Genomic DNA, 16,163 nt, shown 5'->3' on the forward strand with positions numbered 1-16,163 from the left:
CTCCCAAAGTACTTACAAATTTGTTGTAATCTGTAGTTCCCTGAAACTCTAGATCAGGCATGTATCTTTTGAGTGAGACAATAATAAATTAAAGTAATGCAGCCTTATTTAATAATTAATACATTTGTTATATGTCTTTTTCAGGATATTGAGGAATGGAATATTGCCCATCTTAATACAATATTGGATGTTGTAGGAGAAGACTGTGGAATTTCTATTGAGGGGGTAAATACCCCGTATCTCTATTTTGGCATGTGGAAAACAACATTTGCATGGCACACTGAAGACATGGATCTCTACAGTATTAATTATCTTCATTTTGGGGAGCCAAAGTCATGGCAAGTTTAAATTTTTATGAAAGCTCATTTCATTTTTCTGTTTGTTTGATCTGACTAAAGCAAACAGTCGAGGTAGAATTGCTTCAGAGTGGTAGGCCAAGATAGTCTTACTAGTTGAGAATGCTATGAAACAGGTGATATTTGTGAATGTTAAGAACATCTCAGTAACTCAAACTTTTATTTTAAAGGAAAAGGCTAAGAAATATATAGGGCTTGTCTGAGTTCAATAGAAGAAAGTAGTGATGAATTAGTATGAGAATTTTAATGAGTTGGGAACCCCTCATACTATTTGAGAGAACTTTTCTAAGGCCTCTTTAAATCAGTCTCTTAGGTTCAGTTCAATGGACATGTGACTAGTCCTTTGAGACTGCTTACATGCTTTATATTAAACATGCACTGAAACAGGCATATTCTCTGCTGTTACTCAGCAGCCCAAGTAGGAGAGGAGATTTAATGTTGAAGGCACTGCCTAAGTATGAGGTTTCTGTCATTTCCCCATAATGTCAGATTTTTTAAGTTGAATAGCCTTTTATTCAGTGGAGAGAGAAGTAAATCAAATATTACACAGATTGTGGTATRCTTACATATTTATGCATGTGAGAGCAATGTTTTCGTACTGATCAGAAAATGTTTTTTAAAAAATTGTGAAAAGATTGTAAAAGCATTAGAAAGAAGTACAAAAGATAGGCAGTCCTTATGTCCTGACAGTTTCTAGTTGTCCAAACTATATGGAGAATTTTGTAGCTGATATTTCCTTCAGGCATTATTAGATTAGTTTAGATTTTATATTGGTTATTTTTTTATATCCATGCAAARGAGAGAGACCTATGCAACATTGTATATTTAAATGGCAAATTAACAAATATCACTTTTCTGCTTGTGTTCTTGTAAAGAGTGTGATAAATTSGCCAGCTGCTTGTTCTTAGGTAACTGCTTTATGCTTACCTACTCTTCTTGTACAGCGAATCTCTTGTGTTTAGACAGAGAAGGTAAACGTGGCCTCTTGGAGTAATGCAAGTCAGTTTTGCATTGATTAATAGTATTTTGTTGTTGGAAATTGCTGCTTGATAGATTCAGGCATTCTAACAGAGAGCCTTCTCAAGCACAAGAATGATAGCTGTTTTTAAAAATGGATGCAAAGATCAGGCAATTCCAAAATATTGTAAGACCATAAGTGCAATTTAACTAAAGCAATGATTGCACCAAAAATTGTTTCATATTCTTAGGAATTTTATGTTATTATTTAAAAAAGGAGGAAAGGAAAAATATACTGGGTTAAGCCGAAATAGAGGTATTGCTATTTTAAAACAAACATTACCAGGGAAAACAAATACTCCTTGTGTTTACAGCCAACGCAAAACCATTATGCAAGTGTATGAGAATCTATGAAGTTAACTAGATATTGTTGGGAAATGTAGCACTGAAAGAAAAGTCCAAAGAGAGATAAAATTATATTTGTTTTTATACCCATACTCTTACAGGAGGAATGCTGTAATAATTTGTGCTAGTGCTGTTCCTGTATCAGTAAAGTGTACCAAATGTTAACATACTAGTGTAATACTTTCTTCCAAAAGTGGAGAATGAGTTGAATCTTAAGATACAGGTAGTAAAGATCTTATTTGCCATTTTAAAATTTTAACTGAGTTGACAAGTGCTTCCTTAGTGAATTGAAATAGACTGGCATGGACAGTAATACCTTTCTTCTTAATTTTTCTGGTTATGCATGTAGTTCTTCAAGACAGCTACATCAGTTTTATGGAGAACTGAGGAAAGCATGATGTGTAGTATATTTTCTATGCCATGTGAGAAGAGGATCACTTCCTCCTGGAAGCCCAGCCTTGCAGACAACAGCTAAAACCGACTGCTATGGCAGTATTTATGGCATTTGGAGTTTACTTGTATTTAGGCTTAGATTAACTTTCATTTCTTCTTATTCTCTGTGCAGTTTCACCATCAACAGTTATGCGAAGAAACTTAAAAGTATATGTTTTGCATACTGGTTCCTCCACTGACTGCCTTATATGAAACACAGCAAAAATTTTGTCTAAGTTTGCCAGATCGTAAATATGGATGTTTCTCTGTGTGTGTGTGTGTGTGTGTGTGTGTGTGTGTGTGTATATTTGGGTAATGCGTATTTTTTGCTTTTTATATTACTTTCTGCTTGCAAAAGAATGCTAAAAACAGAAAATAATTTGAAAGACAAACAGGAGTAAACAAAATTAAAGTCCTGATAAACAGAACAATATGAGGGGAGAGGAGAGAAGGATGTAGTGAGAAAAAATCTGCTGGAAAAGGGAATAGAACCTATTATAATTGCTTGCTGCCAGGCAGAATTCTTACTGCAACTTTCCCTTGCTGTTTTTCCTGAGGGAAGAAAACATCTTGAAGATGATGCCTCGTTTTACAGCACGGTTTCTTAGAAAATATCTTTCTTGCCATGACGAATCATTGGAGTGATTGATGATTTACCTAATTTATTAATTCAGTTTGTTGCTCATACTTATTTCATAATAGTATATCTGGGCTGCTTGTTACTGTTAAAAATTTCTTCACTCTGCCATTTGTTCTTAAGTATTTTCTTCTTCCGTGTACTTGCTATTTCAGGGTTATAGGCCCACACTAAAAAGAATTTATTTGTTTCACTTGATAATTTGAAGAATTTTGTTTTGTGTCCTGTTGTTAAAGTATTGAACTGCTCTTAGAAATTAATACTTTGTAGAAAACAGATTTCAGCATGTAATAGCAAAAATAATGCTAGATTACTGGTTATGGTATGTGTATTGGATCCATGCATAAGATATAGATAATGATTCAATTTACATTATAGAGTTATAAATTAAAAAATCTGAATAAGATGTTTACATTATGGAAAATATTTCTGAGTGTATTAACTATCTGAAAGCAGTGCTTGTTCTTTGTGCTGTTCATCTGACTCATATGAAAAACAGTGGTGTTGATAGGAATTTCTTGCCCCTTGAGGGATTAAGATGATGTAAATCTGCTTGAAGTATATTAATAATGAATACATGAAAGTGTTTATTAAGCAGGCCCAAAGCAATTATTTTCATGGCATTGTGGATATTTGAAATATAATAATAATTGGACTCATTTATTTTTATTTTTGTTAGAGAGAAAGAGTAAGGATGTGTGGAGAATGTATTTAGTGTTTTATTTTAGACTGTAATGTTTTTTAAATTGTGCTCATTTTGTTCACCATTTATGTCTTATGGTAGAGATATGAATTATTTTCCATGTAAAGAGTCTGATACTTTACTTACTATTAAAAAGTACATAGTGTAAACTTGCAATATAATACAAACAGATAATCTATGTATCAATTTGTGAGGATGTTTTCTGTAACATTCTGTCTGGTCTTCTCTGGTCACTTCTTAACTCTTATGAACAGACTGGAAATGGCAACAGATAATATATTGTATTAAAAAAACAACAACCAAGTAGTAATGCATTTTGTATATCACAGAATACCTTACAGGGAGTGTCAGTTGCAAAATAAAGAGAAATGTATGCTGCAGAAAGGGAAGATGATTCCATCTCTGTGATAATGTCAAGAAAAAGAGGTCAAATTTTTGGAGGAAGAGAACTTAGCCAAAATGAGATGAACAAGAGGGGTAAGGCTTCATCCAGCAGTTTAGTGATTAGTTTCAAAGGAGCAGAGTGAAAAGAATCCATGGTGAAGCTTGAAATAAAGCAGGTGATATAGATTCAGGAATTCTCTATTCTAGAGTAAGTGGATAGAGGATATGAGAAGTTTGATCCTCTTGAGACTGCCTAAGGTTCAGCCAGATGCAACTGTACTGTTGCCTCTTGATTAATGTAGCTAGAATATATGGTTGTGGATTTGCCAGGGTGGAATGTGTACCAACGCCTGATGATCTTCTCTTTGTAAGGGAAAATTGAGGAAAGAGTTTTGAATGCCATAGCAGAGGAGGAGTGATGGAGTTATGCGTATGGTGGGATAAAATGATTGGATCCTGATATTAATATTAATTAAAATTATGTACAAAAAGATGTAGGAGAGGAAGCATACTTGGACTGATGCTAACACTGTATGGTTTTAGAACAAATGTAGTAATCAAGTAGGTGGTGTAAAAGATTCTCAAATGGACTGTAAAGATTCTTCCAGGGTCTTCCAGGGTTTCATTAGTAGGATTTTCAGTGTGATCAGCAGCTAACAAAGACTGATCAAGATTTGGGCAGGTGATGGAGAGTTCGGCATGAGTGGAAGTATGTTGCTACCTTTGCACAAGGTATGTGTACCATTGACAAAAATGGCACGTTTCTTAGTTCTGTTTTATGGAAAATGAGAAATTATGAAAAACAGGTAAAGAAAATAGTAAAATGCAAACATTTTAATGTGGAATGTAGCAGTAAAGTATAGAACTTCCGTGAGAGGTGGGGAGATGTTTATGCTTAAATTGGAAGAGAGGTGTATTAGCCACGCTGACTTGCTGAAAACTATCAGAAAAGTTAGAAATAAGAAGACAGATCCAATAAAAAGGGAGTTATAATCAGAAACAAATGGTATACAGGTTTATCAGCATTGGGAAAGGTTCATCGCTGTGCTTGAAACCAGGCAAGCATTTAATAGTGAAGAGTGCTGTCCATAAAGTGGGAGAACTTTGAGGGGGAGATGTGGCAATTAGTGAAGAGAGGCAATAACAAGGATGTTGTTAAAGGCTGTTCTGAAAACGGCAATGATAACAACACTTCTGAGGAGTGAAGAGGTTGAAAGTAAAACTTGATTTTGGATTTTGGAAGGGAGCCTGGAGAGAAAAGGTATTTTTGCAGTGGAAGAGGATTTACTTTTTATGAAATTATCTATATGTTAAAAATCCATTATTTATTAAATTTATATATACTAAATATTGACTTCCTAAATGATTGTAAAGCAAACTAGTGTTGCTTGTTGGGACTGGCATGGGATTCTGAGCCCAGTGTCTGGAATTAGAGAGCCTTACTTTGCTGTAACTTGGAGTATGCAAATTGCATGTTATTAACTGTAAAACCAATGGATTACACTTACTGTGAACAAATTACAGTTACAAGTTTAGCTTAACAACATTTTATTTGTTTGAAGCTTTGGAATTTTTTAAGTAGTAATTAGTACAAAATAATCCTCAGCTATTGTTCCCCTGTCAATAGATAACAAGGGCTTCAGAGTAGTAGCTTGGTAAAGTATTTAGTGTCACACAGAATTAGCTTGCAACTGATGGCATTATCCAATATCGCTACATGTATCTGGCTTAGTAAGAACAGAACTCCATGCCTCCCATCCTATTTCTTGTCACTGAGATAAGAATAATGGGGTGAGTACAACGGTCTGCTTGTCAAATGACCATCTTGCTGTTTGGCTGGGCATTTTTTTTGAGCGCTAAACCTATGATCCTTTATTTTTGATGTGCTTTTACCTTACTTTGAATAGTGCTGTTCTAAAAGCTGTCTCAGTTGTAAAACATACAGTTTACTCAGCACCTTACCAGTTTTCAAATTTGAAATCTAGCTACTGCCTACACTTAGAAGATTCTACAGTACTGAATAACCAGTTATCATATAGCCTAAAAAGCAAATTGAGTGACATAACCTTCCAGACCATTTGTGTTATTTGCAGGGTACAATTTGTAAAATGCAGCATTGAAGAGCAGTGTCCATGAAGTTACTAGAAAGACAGAAAAGACAATATGGACTACTAATTACACGGAATTTTCTTGATGATGCTAAGTGTCAATCAAGATGGATTTTTTTCTTCAAGTTTTATTGATAAGAGCTAGTATAAGTTTTGTTTTTTGTATTCTCACCCCCCCCCCCCCAAACCATACACTAAACAAAGAGGAGGAGAAGTGTATCAGTAGATGTTGAGACTTGAGTAGTTTCTTTTTGGCTCCTTTGCTGATTATGGACTTCTTAAATGAATACGTGTATTGGAACAATTTTATATCTTTCTGTGGTTCTTATGTATTTCTGTATAAATTTTTTTTCACACTTATGCCTGTAATGTGGTTGAGTGGGTGGTGCAGAATCTGTGGAGGCTTTGCTTTGAAGAAGCTTCATGCTTACTTGAATCTTTAAGATGTTTTCAAACAAATGAGATACTTCCTGAGAATTGATACGTTTTTCTGGACTCTGACTTCTCTTTTAATTTTTAGGGTTGAACTTGACTTCTGTTCTTATAAGAAGTAACAATATAGGCAAGTGTAACTGATTCTTATGCAAGCTGCAAAAAGTCTATAGATGAAGTAAGGGAAAGTTTTTTTTACTGTCCTTAGGGGTGAATCATTCATTGGTTGGACAAACAAACATTTTATGAACTGGTAGTTACTTGTGTGTAGTAGTCGACCTGTGAATTTCTGTAAAGGGTATACATTCTTACGTATGGTCTGGGGTTGTAGCCTATGGTATAGGGCGATTATAGAGAAGATGGAATCAAATGCTTTTCAGTGATGCACAGGCACAACAAAGGACAAGTAGGAATAATCACAGGTTGCAGATAGGGAGATTCCAATTGCATATAGGAAAAAAAAATTCACAGTGAGACTGGGACAGGTTGTTTAGGGAGGCTGCTGATTTGATTTTGACGTTAGCCATACTTTGAGCAGGAGATTGGACTAGATGACATTCAGAGGTCTCTTCTAACCTAAACTTTTCTATCATTCTGCTACTGAATTTCAAGGAAAATATTAACACTGAAAGTTACTTTGCTGGATATATGGGATAATTTTCAAAATACAGTCTGAATCAAGTCTTCATCTATCTGTTTACCTGTAAACTAGAAGGTAAAGTTGTTTTCAATTCAGTTGCAACCCATGTGCTGCTATTTCTTTCTAGTTTCTATCCACTTACATGTTTTTAGCCAACATTTTTCATAATTTGCATTCTTAGAAATATAAAACCATTGAAAATACTGTTTTGAAAGTACTAAATAGAAAAAGGAGATACTCCCTCTATTCACAAAACAAATGCAACAACAAAGATAGCAAAAATAGAAGTGTTGTCCCATATCTGCTAAATAATTTTGAATTTGTAGGTCAAGAAGAAGCTATGTTGTTTTCTCTTAAGGGCAATTCTTGGGTTAATACTTTTCATAGGGCCAGGCAATTGATAGCAGCCATTTGCATGTTGGAAGGAAGTTATCAGTTTTTTTATATGCTAAAAACATACAATATATGTGACCACTTCTTYATTTTTGAAAAACCTAATATATGATAAGTTAGAGAAGCAAGTTTTCTAAAGGTAATGACCAATCCATTGAATGACCTTGCCTGCTAGTCTGTGGGTTTGGTGTTTCTACTGAGACAGATGGATTGAACAGATTCCTTCAGAATTCACCTTTGTAGTATCAGTAGAACTATAAATTTGCAAACAGTACCGTAAGAACTATTTTGTATTATAAAAAGTAACTTCTTTGACTCTGATATCTAGAATAATGTTATTCTTGTGGTGAAGGTTCATATAATTATTTTGAGGCATAGATAAAAACAAAGCAAACAAACTTGTAGAAAACTGACTGAATTTTTATACTCCCACATGTTATTCTAGTAAAATTGTGTTATAGCTGGTTAGCTCTCTGTTTTCTTTAATATATTGTACTGTGTAAACTGGAATTCTTTGATTTTTCTGTTTATTCATAGCTTCAAATTTAGTTGTGTTTTATTAAGATTTATTCATTTATTATTAATTTTAAATGTTTTGCATTGCAAAATCTCTTTTAGTTTAACTTCACGAACTGCTCTACCTTATCTGTATTGTGGGCAAATCAAATTGTATTCACTATTTCTTGTCTTTTCTTTTGTTCCAGACRTTAGAGGGAGGTAGGGCAAAGAAGTGTGGAAGTCAGTCTAGTGACTGAGTTTTGTAGAATTTTGTGCTGATCCATATCATACTTGTAGGAAATCTGCTTTTCCAGCTAACTTGATGTATTTTTTATGGCAAATACAGGTCTTATTTCCTGTTCTTGGAAACAAAGGACTTATCATCTCACGGTCAAGGTTCTTGGAGGCTATTATGGCCTACATTCTCCATCTTCAAAGTGAAGTCAAAGGGTCTTTGGAAAAAGAAAAGCCCAACTTACATTCCAGGGATCTTTAGATGCATGTATCTAAGATGTTATTAGATCTGTGGTTTGGCCAGCTCTTGTACTGTTGCTAACTCCTTGCTAAAGTGAGACAGCTGCATTGAATTTCAGAGAGGAGACTAAAGATGGTAAGGTGTTGCTGCCAACTTCACTAAGATCCACTGCTTTTCTTGCTATTAAAGTAAAATTCACTTTCTAGGGAAACATGCACACTAAATTAAAAGTGGTGATTCATTGTAGCAGGGTACTCTTGGTTGTTACAAAGGGACAACTGGAGACTATACAATTCTTAAAGCATGCTTCAGGTATTTGGTTTTTGACATTCTTTGCAGCCAGTGAAGGCATTGACCTTTTCCCTGTTTTCTAACAGTTTCCTTGAGTGAGGACTGTGACTTAATTTCCTTCTTGAATGTATTTAAATTATGATTTTTATGTTGGAACAAACTTGGAGATAGAAGTTTTTTGACAGGATGCTTAAGACTAATAGTTTGTGTAGGACAGGCTGAAACCTTTTGAAATTCTGATGCTGTTAAAATGGCATTAGTAAGAATGTTAGCTAATGCCTTCTGATTCTTTTTATTTAAATACTGCTCAATGCTAAATGCACATTAACCATAGCCAACATACAGTCATGCTTTTCTACTTAATTAAAGACAGAACAAATAGATACATAAAATTCTTACTGAGTCTGTGCTATGACTTAAGGAAAAATGAAAGGTATACTTTTAATACAGACAAAAAATAGCACCCCTGCATTTCCTTTTAGCCATAAGAGTAGAGTATGTAGGGGTTTTTTTTATTATTATATGTAAAATAATGTTTCAGGAAGCACGGTTGCACTAGACTTAATGTAATACTTCATTTCATTTTTCTAAATAAATATCATATTACTATCTTAAAAATAAGGCAATTAAATTTTTAAAGGACTTAGTAGCTCTAGCCTGGAAAGAGTTTTGTTTTGATGCCATCTTTTTAAGAAGGTTTGGTAGTGTCTAATAGGATAATCCTCATATCTCTATTTTTTTATTTCTGGCCTTGTAGACATTGTGGTTGGTGAATTTGGTGTGGTGCTGCTTTGGGTCTTATTTTATGATAAATTCTCAAGAAGATACCACAAAACAAATGTTGAGAATCTCTTAAATAATATGTTTATTATGAATTGAGAAGCAACTGCAGATGACTTGGTTATCTGTTTTATGAAAACTTAGCGCTGACTCAGCAAAGAGATTTAGAGTGATGAACTGTGCTTAACTTTTAGGCTGCTATTCCTGGAGAGGAGTTCAGAACGCTGAATTAAGCTCTGAAGTTCTACACAGTGTAGATGTCTGAAACTAGGTGCTTCAGAGTGGGCCACATTGCAGCCAGCATGCTGAATGGAAAGCTGTCGAACTTGGCCTGTAGGCAACTCTGAAAAGAGGGAAATGTTTGAAATCTTGAGGCTTAATCATCTAACACTGACCTGTGGGAACTGGAATTCAGATTCAGGAATACTTTCTGGAAGTCTTATACCTAAGTCATACCACTGGAGCATGCAAGAGGCTCACTTTTTTTAAAGAAGAGTAGATGAGAGTTTCCCCCTTTTGTAAAATTGTTTATTGATTAGAATCCAACAAAAAAGTGGGAATGTTATTTCAATTCCCTCTTTATTTCGGGAGTTGACACCCTACCTCCTAACAGTGTCCCCTAATCTTTAGGTTATGGGGATATAGTCTTCATATAACCTGTTGAAGCTTCACTGTACCACGCTGCAAGATTCATGGGAGCAAAGAAAGATCATGCAAGAGGGAAGTTGTTTGTAAATTGGAAGAGAGGAGTCTTGGATTGTAACGTCTGCTACCAGGAAGTTTCTGTAATTCCCATTAGCTGGTCACTAGATAAATGGATAGACCCTAAGACCAGGGAACAGAATCAAGATATTGTGAGCATTTACTGTTTTTCAATGCAACCTGCTAGTGTGTGTGGGGAAAAAGCATTAAAGTATCTTCCTTCCCCTAAACAAGTGATTCTTTTGAAACCCTCTTGGCCTGCTGTATGTATTTGTGTGTATTTTGGAGACATTACTAGGCTTTTACAAGGTTTCAGATTGAGAAACGAACCAATTCTTGAATATACTTACATTAATGTCACAAACAGGCAAAGCAGTAGTATCACAGATATACAGTCCCAAATTATATACGATGATTTAACAAGTAGCTGAACTTAAAATTGGCTTCTGGAGTTAGAAAGTTTGGCTTCTTGAACACTTGCAGGATGTAGATGTGGGAAAGATGAAAATGATTGAATCAAAAATTTTCTTTAAAACTCAGCTAGTGTTATAATTTTTCATGTCCTATTTTTTTCTCCTGCAATTACATTAATGTAATAATATTTCTGATCAAAACTTATTTTGCTACTTCTTCCCTGTCACTTCCTCAGCTCATTTTAATGAGTGTAGAAATTTAACCTTTTTGACTTCCTTTTTAGATAGCCATGAGCTTTGAACAGTTTTTCTTTTCATGACCTACGTTCGTTATCTAAAGAGTCACGGTTATACCTTACATTGTTACGAGGGGAGGGGAAAAAGCATGAAGGTAATGAACAATATGCAAAATTATCCATAGGTGATGCAGTTAATAATGGTCATGCCCTAGAGTTGTTTCAAAATATGTTGTCAGCTCAGATAGATRTTTTTAGTCCAGTTTTCCATAAGCATTGTTTGTATAATAGAATTATTTTGTGTTGTCTGATGTTTTTGCAACAGCCTCTTGAATGAAAATATGAAAAAGTAGATATTGCTGTGGAGATATGATGACATTAAATGGTTTCCCTTGTGCCTTCTGAAAATTCTGTTAGTTTTTACTTCTTCTGAAGGCTGCCATTTTAATCCATACTTTCCTTTGAGTTATGCAGTTTCATCCGTGATCCACATGCTTTTCATTAATATCTTGGAGTGAGGGACTAAAGAGTCTGTTCCCTAATTAAAGAAAAAGGAGTATTTTTCTTGGTGTGCTGCTATGTGTGTGCTTCTCAGTGTAATGTCCAAACATTCCTAATAAAACTCAGATGTCTGGACTCGTTTCTATTGACCATTAGTAAAACCTGTATTTTTTTTTTTTTCTGTACTGGATTTTATTTGCCATGTGAAGTAAAATTGTTGTATTTTACCGTAATGGAATAGCAGTTGAGGAGAGGGAGACAAAAAATAAATTCACTYTCATAGAGCAGAAGCAAAACAACGTGAAGGTAGCAGTAAATCAAAGGTTATTAAGGTTTTGCTTCTGAGTAAAAAGTCAATAGTAACCAAAGTAGTTACTAAAATTATTAAGCAGCTATTTCAGCCAAGTTCCTGGTAGCCTGGTTTTCCACATCATAGAGTCTACTGTCTTAAYTGTCACCTATCATGTTTTCTGATATAAAGACATGACTGAGTGATCATAGGGACTAGACTATTGSCTGTTACTGCATCCACGAGGCGTTTGAGGAATATAGTTAGGACAGTGAGCTTATATTGCTACTAGTTCACGGGTAAATGGTGAACGTTATTCCCTAAGACTGAGATTTTGTCAAAAAACAAAAAAGGGCAAGAATTTGTTAGCTTACTTAAAGTACACTGAGAAATCGTGCAAAGTATTTAACTTTGAAAATGTAATGGAAATATTAGGTATATACCTGTTTGTGAGACACAAAGTCTCGACTTGCATTTAATTTTTATTATTATTTATTTATAGCTATCTTGTTGCCTGTACCCTTGCATTGCTGCATTATTGTGTATTTCAGAGCAGATGCTCCTGAACAATATTCAACATATGTATCTACCATAATTACCTTGCCTTTGTGGTATGACTCTAGCGATGAACAGTGATGAACTCAGTTTTTATCATACATTTGTCTTTTCAAGAGTTTACACAAATATGTCTTCCTGAACTAATAAAATTAAAGTGTACTTAGCATTAACAATAATACTATTATTTCTTTCCCTTTTTGTATATTTCTGTTTTGTATCCAAGAAACATTCTCTTTGCCTCCTAGTGATTTAGCATTTAATACCCTCTACAATTAAAGAGGGCAGGATTTGGCCTTAAGATTTGATAAATCAAACATTAGTGTTTTTTGGTAAGGTAGCTAAAAGAGGTTGGACACAAGCTTTCTAAAAGCTGCAACACTGCAGCTGCAGAGGAGAGGTCGGTAAAGGAGGGAGTGCTTTGTGCCTCCTTTAGGAGTTTCTGTACTCCTTCAGCCTTTTCTCTTCCATAGTTTCATTGACTTAACGTCTGAGTTAGGGTTTGGGTTTTCTGCTTAATCTTCTATACTGTCGACCAGGGATCTTATAAGATTCATGTTGGCATAATTTGACTGGTATCCAAGGCAGCTGCTCATGTATTAAGAAGCTCAGTTTTCTAATAAATTGTATTTGGAACCAAGGAAAGTCGTTAGCCTGAAGTATCTGGAGAGTGAAACTTGGTTCCTGATATGTGGTACTACAAAGAGTTTCCTTTTCTCGGTCCATTAACTGTGAAAAGAGGACAACAGCAACACTGGGAAGAAACAAAAGATCAAGGAGTAGATGGTATCACCAGAAACAAGACAGTGGTGAAAAGGACTACCTTGCATTTAATGAATTATTGCTTGACAGTTTTTAGATTTGCTAAAAAATAGGTACAGCCTAGTTAAAACACATGTCTTGTCTTATCTTTCCAAGTGATATATTGAGAGTTCATTTGTCAAATTTTGCATTTTTATGGCGTTGATAAATACCTACATGCCCATGTGTACAAGCGGAAGTATGTGACCACATATTATCACAAAAATGTAGTAAATTGTACTGAGCATTTTTAGAAAGAATCCCAGCCTAATTAGAAGCATGAAAAGCAAAGAAAGGTCTAAGAGTTTTTTGTTAGACAAGCACACTGTCTTTTCTGGTTTTACTTTATGGAGTTGTGTACCATACACAGCACTGTACGTAGCGATTTGTCTGCACTGGGCTGTGAAAGATGCAAATGTATTTTAGATTACTGTGTACAAACTGATGCATGTGTAATGTATGGTAGAGGACAGATGTATAAACAGTTTGGAAAGACAAATGGAGAGAAACAATTCATTTTGGGGAGATAATGAAATTCTGATTAAAACTGAAAAAGTGAATGGAGTCAGGCTGAAAATCTTTTGTTTAATATCATTTGGCGTGGGTTGTCAATGAGCATGGGCTTTGTTACAGTTGTGCTTGAATCACTGACTCCTGGGATACACAAATCTTGCTTGTATGCTGCAGGTTCCCTTGTAATACAGAGTAATGGTGGGGGTGTGCACGCGCGCACACGGGTGCATGTCTGAGAGAGGGAAAAAAGGAGATGTTTAATTTTTGTGCAAAATGAGAGACCTAGGATGCCTCACTTGGTTTAGTCAAATCGTAAATGTTAGTGAGTTGACAAGAAAGATGAATGAAATCTGTGCTCACAGTATAGTAAAAGAAAAAAGCTGAATGTTGGCTTGCTTTGAAAATGTGGCTTTGGACTATGTGGTACTGCTAAATAGGCATTTTCTCCCCTTTTTGAACCATATTTTTATAGAGAAGATTCAATCCAAATCTATTTCAGTATTAAACTGAAATAGGAGCTAATTATATCACGTTCAAGCTGTTGAAGTTGATTAGTACAGACTAATTAATGCATACAGTAAATGTATGAAGTAYATTAAATATGTGAATAACAAATTTGCAATTAATTTTTTACATTCTGTGTATATTCAGAAAAGCAGAATGAAACTTCATCTTTTCAATAATCTAGAATTTTCTAGCTGTCGTAAACATTAAAAATAACATGATGATGATTCCAGTCCTGTTATATTCTTACTAATTTGTTGCAAATACATTATGAAATCTTCTAAACGTAGTTTATTGTAAAAGTAGAGTGTTTCCAAGGAGTGTATAATTACTGAATTTAAAGAAAGTGTATTTCTTGGAGTTAAAAAATGATTTAATTGTATTGATTTACAATGACAAGTAACTCTCTTATTCCCCAGCATTGGCTATAGGGAAAAAATATGAGAAGTTTGTTTAATGCTTATATTTTTCTGTTGAACTCTTGTGAAGCATGGTAGGATTCAAAGAAATTAATCCTGTACGATTTGGATATTATTCTATTGCATGTGTTTCTGCTTCATTTGGAAAATAAAAATACCTGCATCTTTTTTTAAGTGAAATAATGGTAAGGGGTGTAATCATGTAAAATATTGTCAATATGCATGATTTTATATAGTGAGTAAAACATTTTTGAACTATATATTATAACGTTTAAGCTAGAGATAAACTAAAATGTTTTCTCAAAAATAACAGAATCACTAGTTTTTCTGCAGACTACACCTTCCTTCATTGTTTAATCTTACTGGCTTCTGTGTTTTTTGGTATTTAGCTTATATGAAACTATGGCTTCTTCAGTAATTATGTCTTTAAACACTTTATCTTTTTCCTTGTGTGAATTTTAGGTATGCTATTCCTCCAGAACATGGGAGACGTCTTGAACGACTAGCTCAAGGTAATATTTTCAATATTTCAGTATTTAAGGTGTTTAGAGGACAAACCTCCAGGAAAGTGAAAATCCTAGTCCTTGACTTGCCAACTGTGTTTTATTCTTTCTTAATACTGTGCGACTTTTATCTGCCTCTAGTATGTTTTCAAACCAGGAACACTGTTTGGTGCTCTGGGGAATTTTTAAGAAACAAAATACATTTTTTTTTCTTAGTATTTAATTTTGTGCTGGTCCTTTTGATTTGGTTAGGCCTATGAAAAAGAAGCTTAATAGTTTGTTCTTTTTGTTCATTAGATTATTATTGATGGTATCATTGTCTCCTCTGTCTCTTTTTCTCCCTTTGTCATAGCTCCTTGTCCCCAGTAACTTTTGAATCTTTTAGCCAATCTTAGCCAAATTTGACAAAAAGGTAGAACTGTCAAAGAGAGTTGAGTCCCAAAGCTTTATGAAAGTTAATGGCTGGGTAGAGCCCAGATGGAGACCTAGTTACCTTCAGGGAAAGAGGAAGCAGACAAAACCTGCCAACTCTAAATCCTGTTTTGATAGCAGACTATCTGGCCAGTGAGCAAGCAAATAAATCCAGCCTAGCCAAAGCATAATCTGGTTTTTGCCCTCCAGAGGTGTGAGGGGCACCTTTTGTGAAGGAGCAGAGGATATTGCTGTAGGGAAGAGATTTAAAGGGCCAAGTATTACTTATCTTAGGAAAATAATTTCTCTTCTCACATAGTAACTTGGTTTATTTTAAGCCRTACTTCAGCTCTGTTTTTTGTTTCAGATTAAGAGTGCTGATATGAATACAAGAACAATTAGACATGTTTCTTAGTGTGGCAGCACACGTTTTTGTAGCTTGCTATTAACCATGTTTTATAAGAAATGCTATTGAAAGTTGGTAACTAGATATCATACATGAGGACTAAATTCTGAAAATATTTGTACATTTTCTTTTCAGACCCATTTTGTGTGCATATATGTTCATGATTATTATTCTGAGCTATTTTTAAACTAGTTACTGCGAACAGTAATTTGACGTTTATCACTGAGATATGAAAGCAAAGACCTGTGAACTTGTATTTTCAAAAAACCTTCTCAGGTGGGCAGATGTCAACCTGGATAATTATATTTCATAGTTCTAAATTTACCCATCGTTTCATCTGAAAAAGTTATCACTTATTTTCTCCTTTCCAGATTCTTTTACAACTTGTAAAATACAGAAAGCTTTATATGTATACCTTA

General features: G+C 34.5%; 1 protein-coding gene across 31 annotated transcripts in view; it reads left to right on the top strand.

The window, feature by feature from the left end:
* The window catches only part of KDM4C (lysine demethylase 4C), a 266,672-nt gene that overhangs the window by 32,244 nt on the left and 218,265 nt on the right, over positions 1-16,163 (top strand). For 25 of the 31 annotated variants that reach the window (XR_003256329.1, XM_026083604.1, XM_026083605.1 and 22 more), the window contains 2 exons: positions 145-338; positions 14,887-14,936. Coding sequence is in view for 29 of the 31 variants with exons in the window: in XM_026083604.1 (XP_025939389.1) it covers positions 145-338; positions 14,887-14,936 (244 nt within the window). In the remaining 2 variants the exon portion in view is untranslated. Of the gene's footprint in view, positions 1-144; positions 339-2,067; positions 2,487-14,886; positions 14,937-16,163 lie in introns of those variants that run through there. The other 6 variants (XM_026083632.1, XM_026083633.1, XM_026083634.1 and 3 more) reach the window with 4 other exon arrangements.

This window comes from Apteryx rowi, unplaced genomic scaffold (genome assembly GCF_003343035.1).
Source record: "Apteryx rowi isolate R43461 unplaced genomic scaffold, aptRow1 scaffold_61, whole genome shotgun sequence".
Lineage (NCBI taxonomy): Eukaryota > Metazoa > Chordata > Aves > Apterygiformes > Apterygidae > Apteryx > Apteryx rowi.